Source organism: Mus musculus, chromosome 4, assembly GCF_000001635.26.
Source record: "Mus musculus strain C57BL/6J chromosome 4, GRCm38.p6 C57BL/6J".
NCBI lineage: Eukaryota > Metazoa > Chordata > Mammalia > Rodentia > Muridae > Mus > Mus musculus.
The window spans coordinates 134,342,598-134,354,592 of record NC_000070.6 but is presented as its reverse complement, the minus strand read 5'-3'; the positions used below and the strand labels follow the sequence as shown (position 1 = coordinate 134,354,592).

General features: G+C 51.9%; 1 protein-coding gene across 3 annotated transcripts; it reads right to left on the bottom strand.

Moving 5' to 3' along the window:
• Nucleotides 1-108: 108 nt before the first annotated feature.
• On the bottom strand, nt 109-11,547 carry Slc30a2 (solute carrier family 30 (zinc transporter), member 2). Of its 3 annotated transcripts, none has more exons than NM_001039677.2 (8): nt 11,257-11,547; nt 10,377-10,585; nt 8,544-8,690; nt 7,100-7,253; nt 5,948-6,116; nt 5,203-5,308; nt 2,508-2,642; nt 109-2,210 (listed from the first exon to the last, which is right to left on the bottom strand). In NM_001039677.2, the coding sequence occupies exons 1-8, from the start codon at nt 11,304-11,306 to the stop codon at nt 2,065-2,067; spliced, it is 1,116 nt and encodes a 371-aa protein (NP_001034766.1). In that variant the 5' UTR covers nt 11,307-11,547; the 3' UTR covers nt 109-2,064. The 3 variants fall into 3 exon arrangements, with proteins under 3 accessions (NP_001034766.1, XP_006538818.1, NP_001333507.1); XM_006538755.4 differs by lacking the exon at nt 11,257-11,547 and adding an exon at nt 10,967-11,143; NM_001346578.1 differs by lacking the exon at nt 11,257-11,547 and adding an exon at nt 11,041-11,127.
• Nucleotides 11,548-11,995: the final 448 nt, after the last annotated feature.

Below are 11,995 nucleotides of genomic sequence, written 5' to 3'. Positions count from 1 at the left end.
GTGGCTCACAACCATTTTTGCCTTCTAAGGGATCTGATGCCATCTTCCTGTATCCAATGGTACCAAGTATATACATGGCACATATATATCTGCAAGGCAAAACACTCATACACATAAAACAAATGCCATTTATTTTTTTTAAATTGGGGTGGTGGTGCTGGTGGTGGAGGCCAACCCTAGCCTTTCTCCTTACTGTGCCAGGACAGAGCCATTGCAGGAACTTTAGGAAGCCCGTCTGGCCCTTCACAAGAGCCTTTTCCAGGACACTGATCAAAGAAACTAATACACAACTACCCAGTGCTTAGCAGGCTCGGCTGTCTGCACACTCCTGTGGGGGAGATGTCATGATGTTCCTGGTCTCTGTATGAGTCACAGGCACTGAGAAGTGACAACCTTCAGTTGGCCTGCAATGACAGATATAAACATTGGCCTGGAACTTCCTAAGAAGGGACTTCCTATGAACTCTATAAGACTGGAGACAGCTCTTACCTCTTGCATCTGTAACCTCAAACCAGCTCAAAGGATTCTTCACACAGACTCCCGGGACACCCCTCCTGTCAGCCTCTGGACACATCTTCACCCTAACTAGGTCATGGTCACCCTCGAAACAGCAGCATCTATTATCTCGTGAGATAGGTCAAGGGAAGTGGCCTGGCCCTGAGGCTGTGAGAGCAAGATCTAACTGGAATCTATCACTGCCACTTTGGTCAAGGCCATAGATACACTGACTTGGCTTCCTGGGCTGGGGTACCAGGAAGGAAGAAACCAGACAGGTTTTTCCCTATAAAGAGGCCTCTTTCTCCTCCTCTTCTAGGAAGTCACATGGGGCCCACAGCCAAAGTGAGCAAGGCAGAGAGAAGCCTTGGGTGCCCTTTGGTCCCACATCTCAGAGGGAGTGTATAAATGCTGTCCCCATGGCCTTGGTAAGCCATGTTATATAGCAGAGGCAAGGGCTCTGCTCCCAACTGTGTAAAGCAAACCAGGGAGGGGTCCTTGAGACCCATCTCCCTCAGAAGCAAATTCCTCCTGGGCAAAAGGATAGAAACTAGGTTCTATCCCTGATGACCCCTGATGAAGATGTGTCCCAAAGAGTAGGACATTACCTCCCATAGCCCCCACGCCTCCCTCGAAAGTGGCTCAGACCTGACTACCTGAAGATGGAGAGAAAAAACTCCACCAAGTTATGGTTTGACCTCTCTGCAGTTTTTTTAGAGTTCATTCAGTTGGGCCTGTCAGTCACCCAGAGACATGCTAAGGAACAATTATCTCCTTGATTAGGACACTGAAGGCTCTCTGGGGTCCCACTTTACAGACACTTGTTTATAGACCTGAACTGCTAAGTTAGCTTGTCTTCCCAAACTCTAACTCAGAAGCCCGATTTCTCCTTCCCCCCTTTTTCTCTCATCTTGAAATTGTGTGTGTGCGCATGCGTGGCTTTCTCACTGTTCCTTTAACCCCCCCTCCCCCATTATAGTCATTCAGCTGTTTACAGAACTCCATCGCTGACCGTAATTCAAAAGCCCTGATTTTCTTTCTCTCTTCTCGCTCACTTTCCTTCAGTAGCTGCCGAGATTCATGGCTTGCCTGGACTGTGGGTTTTTGTTTTGTTTGTTTTCCTTCTCCCAAATTCTAATAAAATAGCCTCAGATCTTCCTCCTGAGTCCAGCTCCAGGTTCTTTTATCAATGAGACCGACCCTGCCAAGGGAACCCCCCCCCCCCCCCGGACAACCCGGTCACGTGTTACATGGATCTTGTTCAATTTTTGGTTCAGACACAGAGACCCTGGATCATACAGGACACCCCCAAATCCCTTTCTGTGCCTCAGTGTCTCTCCAGCGGTGGTGTTAGGATGACATCAGTTCAGGACCCTGCCCAAACACCATCCTGGAAGAGAAGTGGGGCCTCATCTGCCGTGTCCCCATCCTGTGAGCTCAGAGAGGCTAAGGAGAGCCCCACCGTGGAGTGGTCCAGGCTGTGCCTTGCTGGAATCCCGGCTGCACACCGGACAGTTCTACCCACAGGTCCTGACCGTGTTTCCGAGGAGACGGTGTCTGGCTGGGGAGTCATTCCAAGGGGCCCTGGCACGCCTGGCAGTTCTTCATGTCCTCAGAGTACTTCTCAATCTGGATGGTCATGGTGTGGAAATTGAACTTCCCCTGGAGGCGGTCCCTAGCCACCTTCAGCACAGCCTGGGCATCAGCATTCTGGGCTGGGACGAGAGAAACACGGGATGCTTGGGCTCATGTCTACCCCTGGGGCACAGACTAGGGGACAAGAGACACTAGGGGGTGTCCCGCATCCAGCAAGCCTGAGAGCTGGAATCTGTCTCCCCCACCCAACAGCAAGTACAAGGACCTGACCACCCCAAGCAGGGCCTTAGTTCTCTCTCCCTATAAATGCAGTGGGGAGGATCAAAGAGCATTTAAACGCTCAGCATGTGGTCAGAGCTTGGCAAACCCTCCTGGACAGCCCCAGGCCTTGCGCTTCTTCCTTTACCTCTACTCACCAATGGCTATGTGGACAGACAGCACCGGCTGGGCCACTGTCAGCGCCCAGATATGCAGGCTATGCAGGGCTTCCACCCCATCCACGGACAGCAGGAGATTTTTCACGGTTGTGAAGTCCACGCCTTTGGGAGTCCCTGAGGACATCAAGAACAATGCTGAAGGTCGCTGCCCCCCCCCCGCCCCCAACCCCACCCCATTCCTCCAGGGCCATCTACTCAGAAGGCCTCCTCAGCCAGCAGTTTCCACGTGGTTCCCATCCCCCACTCTGTCCTGTTACAGGGGACAGCCCCTGGAATGGTTTAACTGATCTGTGTCTAGAACGGAAACTCTTGAGAGCAGAAGGCTGTCTTGCTCACAGCTAGAAGGTCAGTGCCCAGAGCAGAACCATGTTTCCATTTTCATTTTAATCTGTTTGCTTTTTAGACAGAGTCTTGCTATGTACACCGCCCCCCCAGGCTGGTCTTGGAAAGTTCTGCTTCAGCTGCTGGGGTTACAGATGTGACCCCACCAGGCGCAGCAAGGTCAGTCACATTGGATGCTTTGACTGCCTCGCCTTGGAGCCCCTGCCAATCAATCCTAGGCCTGAGCCCCACTCCTCCAACTGTCCCTGATCCCGGTGAACTGAGGTGGTTTCCGGAAGACCATTTACCACTTTGCAGCTGGGGCACAAACAGGATGCAGTCCGTGAGACCCGTGGGAAAGGGCTGAGCTGAGATAGATTCATCCAACAAGTACAAGGGCATATGTCTATTTCTAACACTCAGGAGGCCAAGGCATAGAGACCTGGTCTCAAAACCAAGGGCTTAGAGAGATTGGAACCACTTGCTGCTCTTCCAGAGGACCAAGGTTCGATTCCCACCACCCTTTGATCCTAGCAGTCAGACAGCAAAGGTAGGTGGATCTCTGTAAATTTGAGGCCAGTCTGGGCTACATAGTGAGTTCTGGAACAGCCAGGGGTACATATTAAGATCCTGTCTCAAAAATGAAGTAAAATCTTTTTAAAGAGTTGCTGGGTATGGTGGTGCATGCTTTCAGCCTGGCACTTGGGAGGCAAACTTTGAGGCCAACCTGGCACTGAGTTCCAGGCCAGCCAGGTCCTATTGCAAACTCTGCCCCCCAAAGAAAACCAAAGATCCTAAAATACACCCGAATCCCGGTCTTTCTGTGGAAAAACCACCTGATGACTGTTGGGGGAGGGGTGGCTGGAACTCCAGGTGTTACCAAGGCCTCTCAGTCTTGTGACCAGCCAAGGAAGACACATTCCAAACGGCAGAGGGAGGAGGCAGCCCTGGGCCTATGGGGCTAAGGGTGGGATAAGCACTGGCTACGACTCAGCTGGGAACTAGCTCCCCACTCTAGTGTGAGTTCTCCAAACATCCACACCATCCTTGAGGCTGATTAGACTTCGTGAGCCACAGGTTGAGGGAAAGCTCCCAAGTCGGGCTGGGGAGATACTTCAGCTGGTAACAACAGTGCTGGATACCTGTTAGATTCCCTCAGAACTCACACTAATCACACACACACACACACACACACTCACAAACACACACATTCACACACAAACAATAGTGCACATTTGTAATCCCAGACAGGCAGATTCCTCAGGACTTATTGACCAGTCAGCTTAGTCTAATTAGAGAGCTTCAGCTTTGGGGAGAAGGGTCAGTGGGTGAAATTAGGGCCTGAGTTCAGGTGCCCGGCACCAATGCAAAACCAACAAACCAACCAACCAACCAACAAACAAACAAACACACACCTCTTCAGTAACCCTAGAGCTGGGTGGGAGATGAAGGACAAGGAGACCCAGGTGGCTTGCAGGCCAGCCCAGCATTGAGAAAGCTCTAAGTTCAGTGAAAGACCCTAACTTGTAATTTAAAAACCAAAGTGAGGTGGGTATGGTAGCAGCTTCAATCCTAGCACGGCAGAGGCAAAGGCAGATGAACGTGTGCGTTCAAGGCCAGCTTGCTCTAAACAGTGAGACCCTATCTGAGATGGTTTGTTATATGCTCTGCTAGGCCCAGGGAGCAGCACTATTAGGAGGAGGTGTGGCCCTGTTAGAATAGGCGTGGCCTTTTAAGATCCTCATCCTAGCTGCCTGAAAGCCAGTTAAGTATTCCGCTAGCAGCCTTCAGATGAAGATGTAGAACTCTCAGCTCCTCCTGCGCCATGCCTGCCTGGATGCTGCCATGTTCTCGCCTTGATGATAATGGACTGAACCATTATCAGAGGAACCTCTAAGCCAGCCCCAATTAAATGTTGTCCTTATAAGAGTTGCCTTGGTCATTGTGTCTGTTCTCAGCAGTGAAACCCTAACTAAGACACTATCTTAAAAATCTGGGAGGGAAAAAAAAAGTCTGGGAGGGAGGTGAGCATACTGACAGAGCTTTAATGACAGCACTCGGGAGGCAGAGGCAGACGGATGGATGTCTGTGAATTTGAGGTCGGCCTGGTCTACAAAGTGAGTTCCAGGACAACAACCAAAGCTACACAGTGGGACCCTGGCTCAGAAACAAACAAACAAACAAACAAACAAACACCAACAATAAACCAATAACAACAAAATTAGGCAGAGGAAGACACCCTGGTGGCAAACTCTGGTTTCTACACACAACCTAAGGGACGCACACAGTCTGCATCCGTGTGCGCCACTCACCCCCAGACTCCCAAAGCCCTACATCCCCACTTCCAAGTCACCTTCCATCAGGACCAAGATCACGTCTCTTAGGATGGTCAACGTTGTCCCCAAGACCAGGATGGAGAAGAGGAAGGTGCAGATGGGGTCCACGTACTTGTACTCAGGCTGCAGGAGGAGACAAACCCGGGCCTCGTCAGTATCAGCCTGGGTCCTCCCTACTTCCCTCCCAGGAACACTGTATCAGGGAGGTCTCTCATCTGGGTAAGAACAGGCCTCGCTCTGGCCCATGTCTGTCAATTTTCTACTCTTCTCTCCACCAAGAAGAGCTCAGGACTCACCTTCCTAAAGAGTCGAGACATAGGCGGAGCTAGAAAAGAAATCTCAGCATTTGATCCACCATTCCCATTTTACAGGTGGGAAAACTGAGGTTCGGTGAGACCCAAGCACATCACTCATCACACAGCTTTGGCCACACACCTGGCTCATTCTACATCCCACTGCCTGTGTGATGGGCAAGGTCTGGCTTTAGCATCACAGTCCTGAGCTTAGATCCAGCTTCACAGCCTATGTGAAACTGTACAAGTTACAGGACTTTTCAGAACCACATAGATGACAACGGCCTACCTTAAAGGCTTGCTGTCGTCATAAGAGGTGCCAAGACCTGCTAAGTATTAAATAAACATTCCTTCCCTTTCCCCACCCTCTCATTCCCAACTAGAGGGAGCCCAAAATAGAAAAAGCCCTGTGCAGCGAGAGGAGCCCCAGGTACTGACCTGCCCCTCTCCTTCTGAGCCCAGTTCTAACCTTGAAGTATATGATATAGGCTGCCACCAGTACCCCCACACTCTGCAGAAGGTCCCCAATCACATGAATGAAGGCAGCTCGGACGCTGGGGTTCTGCTGCTGGCTGCTGTCGTCACGGCTGTTCCCATGGCTGTGCCCGTGTCCAGACTGATGGAGGGCCAACCCCATTCTGTGGAGGCAGACAAAGCCCAGGGGAGGTTTCAAGTCAGCCAGGCTCAGTCTACCCATTAGGGCTGGCCTCCCCGACGACGACGAGTGACATCCTGAGCCTCTGCACTCAGTGACCGTCTCAGGCTTAGCAATCTAGCCCTACAGCCCTGGCTCAGTGCCACAGGGCAAAGAGCTCTGCCTAGGCTCTGAGCCCAATCTCCAGAGCTGAATCTCAGGGTAAGCGGGCAATGAAGTCAGCAGGTACACCCCATCAGGTTACAAGCGGGGAGACTGAGATAGTGACGACAGGAAACGGAAGAACCCCAAACCCATGCTCTGCCCACCCGGCCCTTTCTACCGAGACCTGTTTTAGCCACATCAGCCTGACTTAACCTCTGTTCTAGCATGGACCAGATGCACCCATTTGCTGTGATGGCCTTCAATGTTATTCTTGGACACAAAATATGGGGTGCATGTCTGTAACCTCCATTGTTAGCTTACGGGTGGCTCCATTAGGCTCCTCCCTGGGGACCTTCTGTCATCCTCTGCCAGGTGCGGCAGGTGTGGGCCACATATAAAAGGACTACGGCCATCCCAGCTCCTCCCCCCTCCTCTGTACCCCCCTCCCCTCTTCCCTTTCCCAGGTCCTCACTCCTCTCCCTGCCCCCATAACCAGCTTTATACCAGACCTGTTGCATGGCGTAATTACTCAGGGGCACACCTTGGCATGGGGCTGCCAGGTACCCACTTGCTGCATTATATTCCATAACACCCATGTCCTGAGCCTAAGATCTAAATGATGATGATGTGGGGCAGGTATCAGAACTCATAACCTCGGGGGAAATTCTGTCCTAAGGGAATGCCTTAAACTCTAAACCCATCATTCACAGCTCCTGGAAGGAGAGCACAGACTCCTTCCCTTGGGAGCTGATGGAGGCCTGCAGTGGTGGCCGGGGTGGTGTAGGGTGTGTGTGTGTTACAGGGAACTGGGGCCACACTCACATGAGGTTCACAGCCACAGCGCAGCCCGAAGTGATCAACATGGTGTCCCCTTTGATCTCATAATCTCCAGAAATCAACCGCTGCACGGCCAGGTACACGAGCACCCCAGTCACCACCCAGATGGAAAGCACGGACAACAAGGCTCCAAGGATCTCTGGAAGAAAGCCCAGCCACAACAGCAACCTGAGCCTGGGGTGCTGAGGGTAGGAGGGCCTACCCACTCCACGATGGGCTCTCCCACTGTAAAGTCAGGGCCTGGGTCTCTCTGTCAGCTCCTTAAGACCCGGCTCATCCCACCAACGATGTCTGGGTACATCGGAGCTAGAGGGAGCTACCTAGGCCCACCCTATTTGCTCTACATGGGAAGAAATGGACACTGATATATATCATAGCTACCACGCTGGTGCCTATCTCTAATCCGAGAACATGAGGCAGGGGCCTGCCTGGCTTTGATAGCCTCCCTTTCATGTTTCTTTGCGGCCACGTTATGTAGATCAGGCTAGCTTTGAAGTTAAGAGTCACCTGCTTCTGCCTCCCTTGTGCTAGGATTAAGGGCGTATGCCTAGGTCCCCCCCCCCCCCGCCCCAACTCTCAAATAAAGGTAGGGTCACTACCTACTTTAATTAAGGTAGCAGGCCAGAAGGGGACTCAGATGGAGCTGCCTCTCCCAGCCCCCAGCCCCCAGCCCCCTCCCCAGGCTGGAGTTGTGAGCCAAGAGGAGCAGGTGTTAACTGCTGGGCCATCCCAAGTTCCTTGTTTTGTTCAATTGACAATTGAAGGCTGAGGACACCAGGCCATCTCTCCCTAGAGGGAAATACCTTCGCCAACCCAGAAGTGAACTATCAGCTAAGGCAGTGTGTTTACCGACTCTTCCTTCTCCCAGAGCTGAGCCCTGGTGACAGGCAATGCTACTGTCATTATTCTGAGCCACTACTTTCTAAGCAAGGTGAACTTGGCTTCACCATTAACCTCTAGCTCCCAGATGACAGATAGGGAGTTCCCAGGGAACAGAAGCCAAGGCTGACACTCTCTTGTTCCATAGGAGCAAGAACTCCACTTAGCCTTACTCAGGGATCCCCCTAAGAGACCTTGTTCTTCTAGCTTGGCATCCTTGGGTTGGTGCAAGCCTAGCTCCAGTTCTTGGGAGCCTCTGACATCGAGTTACTATGGGTTTACAGTCAGCCTGGGCTACCTAGCAAGATCCTGTAAAGAGAACTCCAAGACTAGCTGGGTAGGATACAAGCCTGGAATTTTAGGACTCAGGAGGTGGAGACATAAGGAACAAGAATGAATGGGTAAGTAGCCTTGGTTACTTACAAGCTCAAGGCCAGCCCGGACTACTACTACACTGTCTCAAAACATGTAAAATTCCAAACAAAATCATATCGTGACCCGTACATTTTCTCTTGATCAGCCCCCATCTCCGGTCCACTGAGATCCCTACCGGCTCGATGCCAGCCGAAGTTCATGGTCTTGGTGGCTGGTCGGGAAGACACCCAGAGGGCGAAGAGGCTAATGAGCATGCTGGCAAAATCCGTGAGCAGGTGCGCAGCGTCGGTCATGATGGCCAGGCTCTGTGCCAGGTACCCACCTGCAACATCGAGATTCAGGACCCTGAGGTTCCCCAAAAGAGCCAGCTCCCCTAGCTGTGTACAGCGAAGAGCCCACACACCCTAGAAGATGAGCCAAATTGGGTTCAAGGTCTCTGAGTCTCTCAGTTGTACAACATGGGCACCTGACCTCCACTCTTGCGCCTGTGGATGGAGTTCTCACAGGCTGTAGTGGAGCACACCTTTCATCCCAGCAGAGAGACAGGGAAGGCACTGAGCTGAGGCAAGCATGGGCTACTGAGCAAGTTCCAAGCCAGCCCCGGGGCTACACAGAGGAACCCTGTCTGTGTCTGTCTGTGTGTGTGTAATGCTGGTGGTGGGGAAACCGTTAAACCCAGCACTCGGGAAGCAGAGGTAGGTGGATCTCTAGGAGTTCAAGGCCAGCCTGGTCTAAAAGAGTGTGAGTTCCAGGACAGCCAGGGCTACAGAGAAATCCCATCTAATTAAAAAAAAAAAAAAAATTCAAGGAAAATAAAAGGGAAGAAAGAAAAGTCATTTCTCCATGGGAAAATGAGCTAATTCAAGCAGATTAAAGTATATTTAAAGGCAGGTTTATTGGGAAACCTCTTATGTGGCTCTCAGGTGAGTTAATTGGTCCCAAGAAAGAGGCCAGGGAAGTCTTCATGAAGAGGGAGATAGAGGGGAGGGGGAAGAACAAGGAAGTGTGTGGGAGAGAGAGAGAGAGAGAGAGAGAGAGAGAGTGAGTTAGAGTTCAAAGCAGGGTGCCAAAATGTCTGGATTATTTAGGAAACAGTCCCTCTTGGGGGAGAAGTTGTTTAGTCCCCTGGGCTGAAAAGTTCAGGGTGGAGGGCAGATTTTACCAGGTAGAGACTGAAGGAGGCTGGGAGAACCTGGAGGCCTGGTTCACTTTGTTATGTTAAATATGCACCTCAGCTGTTTATCTCAGATCTTATTCACAGAAAATCAAGTTCACCTAGGGACAGGAAAGCAAAATAAGGGCCTCAGTAGGGGCTCTTCTTATCTCTTTTATTATTAACCTAAGTGTATGTCTTTTGCTTACATGTATGTATGTATACCATATGCCTGGTGCCCACAGAAGCCACAAGAGGGCATCCGACTCCCTGGGGCTAGATAGAGTAACAGATGACAGAGCCCTCACATAGGTGCGGGGAAGCAGGGCCAGGTCCCCTGGAAGAGCAGCCAGTGCTCTTAACTACAGAGCCATGCCAAGTGATTGCCTTAAAAAAAAAAAAAAAAATTAGCCCGGTGGTAGAGGCACATGAAAGGCAGAGACAGGCAGGTCTCTGAGTTCGAAGCCAGTCTGGTCTAAGGGAGTTATAACAGCCAGGGTTACACAGAGAAACCCTGTCTCGAAAAATAATAAACAAACGAACAAACAAACAAATAAATAATGGTGGTTGTGGTGTCACATATCGTTAATCCCAACACTCTAGAAGCAGAAACAGACAGATATGAGTTCTAGGCAAGCAAAGTGAAAGCTCAAAAAAAAAAAAATAGAAAGAAAGGAAGGAAGGAAGAAAGAAAGAAAAAAGAAAGAAGAAAAAGTAACCAATAAAACGGGTAGCTATTACTGCCATTAGCATTAATGTAAACATTCAGCCTATGTGCACAGCAACTTTCACTTAATTCACACACACACACACACACACACACACACACACACACACACACACACACGGCCTTACCAATGATTTCGCCAATCATGAACACCAGGCAGATGGCAGAGGCCACATAGAGTTTGCGTCGGGCCCTCTGCTTCTCGGGGTCAGGGTGACTTCCAGAATCCTTCTGGGCATGGCAATAATGGTTGCTCTGGACAGCCAGCTCAACCGCGGGCAGGTCCACAGGAGGGATCCGGCTAGCTTCACTCTTCCACAGAGATCCTAAGAAGGACCTGGAGGCAAGAGGAAGGACAGGAGACCGCTCAGCCGGAGACGGGGGAGGGGGCACTGGGCCAGTCTCTGGGAGTTATTGCTAGTCTGCTGTTTCCAGAACAAGTAAGAACACTCCGAACCCCGCGTTGGCTGGCGGGTAAGCAGAGGTATGCAGCCAATGTTACAGGGGGGTGGGTGTGGTATTGGGGAGGTGAGTCTTGGGACCTTGTTCTATGATGGTCCCCTGCTCCTCCACCCATTCCCAGGCTGAGAGCTTTGCGAACTAGCCAAAGGGCAGTCAGTCCGGTCGAGCTCAGAGAAAGAGCTCTGAGCAGAGTTCTGGCTCAAACAGCAGCTAAAGACCATAGCTCAGCGCACCCAAGGACACCGGGCCTCCCCACCTCAGGGCTGCCCGGGATCAAAGTGCTGGAGTGAAGGCGGGGTTCCAGGCACCCTACGTCCCACTCGGGCGTACAGGCAGGCAGCGTTCAGGAACTGTGTGCTTGGCCAGGTGAGACAGGTGATCCCTGAGGCTACGAGGCCGCCGCCAATTTCCTTTCTCTTGCCTCACCCCATCCCTCGGATCGGGTCCCAGTTCAAGCCCCCGCTCGGACCAACCACAGCCGAGATGGTCAAAGAGGAGGTACGTGTGATGCTGCCCAGCTTCCCGCCCCTTGGGGCTTGAACTTACCGGGCTCCGCGCGTGCTCTCCAGCAGGTTCTGCTTGTCCATAGTCTGCATGCCGCCTCTCTCGGTGCGCCCTCGAAGTTGCGCGCGGGACGATGGCAGCTCGCAGTCACCTTCCACCTTCCGCTCCGGCCCTGCCGCTGCGCCCCGCGCCCGCCCGCTTTATCCCCGGCCCTCCTCGCCACCTGGTGTGAAGCCGCCCGCCGCGCGTCGTGTGCAAAAGCCCGCGGGGAGGGGGGAGGGTGGCCGGCTGCAAAGGGAATTGCGGCTCTGCCCCCAGGACCTGACCCCTGCATCCCCGGAGCCCGAAGGAGCTGAGCCGGACTGCGACCTAAAGTTTTTGCCTGGAGCAAAGAGAAAAGCACTTGCTAAGAGTTGCCTAGAGTTGCTAAGTTAGGACTGGATGACCACAAAACCCACTCTTCCTGGAATCCTGTAGAAAAAAAAAAGCCTTGGAATCCAAGTTTCTAGAAAATCGGCCTGGCGTGGTGGCATACACATTTAAGGCCAGCAATGGGGAAGCTGAGTCAGGCAGATCTCTAGGTTCGAGGCCAGACTGGTCTACAGAGTAAGTTTCACGGCTACACAGAGTGTCTCAAAAAACAAAACCAACCAACAATAAACCCTCAGAAAAAGAAAAGAAAGAAAATCCTTCGATTGCCCTTAGGGTAGGGATGTGACTAGCAGCTTTGATGGGGGCTACTGCGGGGAAGAGAGACTTCCTGGAATTGGATTCTTGGTGC

Coding starts and splice junctions, on each gene's coding strand:
- Slc30a2 (NM_001039677.2), bottom strand. CDS start 11,306: ATGCAGACTATGGACAAGCAGAACCTGCTGGAGAGCACGCGCGGAGCC. Junction 10,586..11,256: donor GAGAGCACGCGCGGAGCCCG/GTAAGTTCAAGC, acceptor TCTTGCCTCCAG/GTCCTTCTTAGGATCTCTGT. Junction 8,691..10,376: donor CATGATTGGCGAAATCATTG/GTAAGGCCGTGT, acceptor TCGATGTTGCAG/GTGGGTACCTGGCACAGAGC.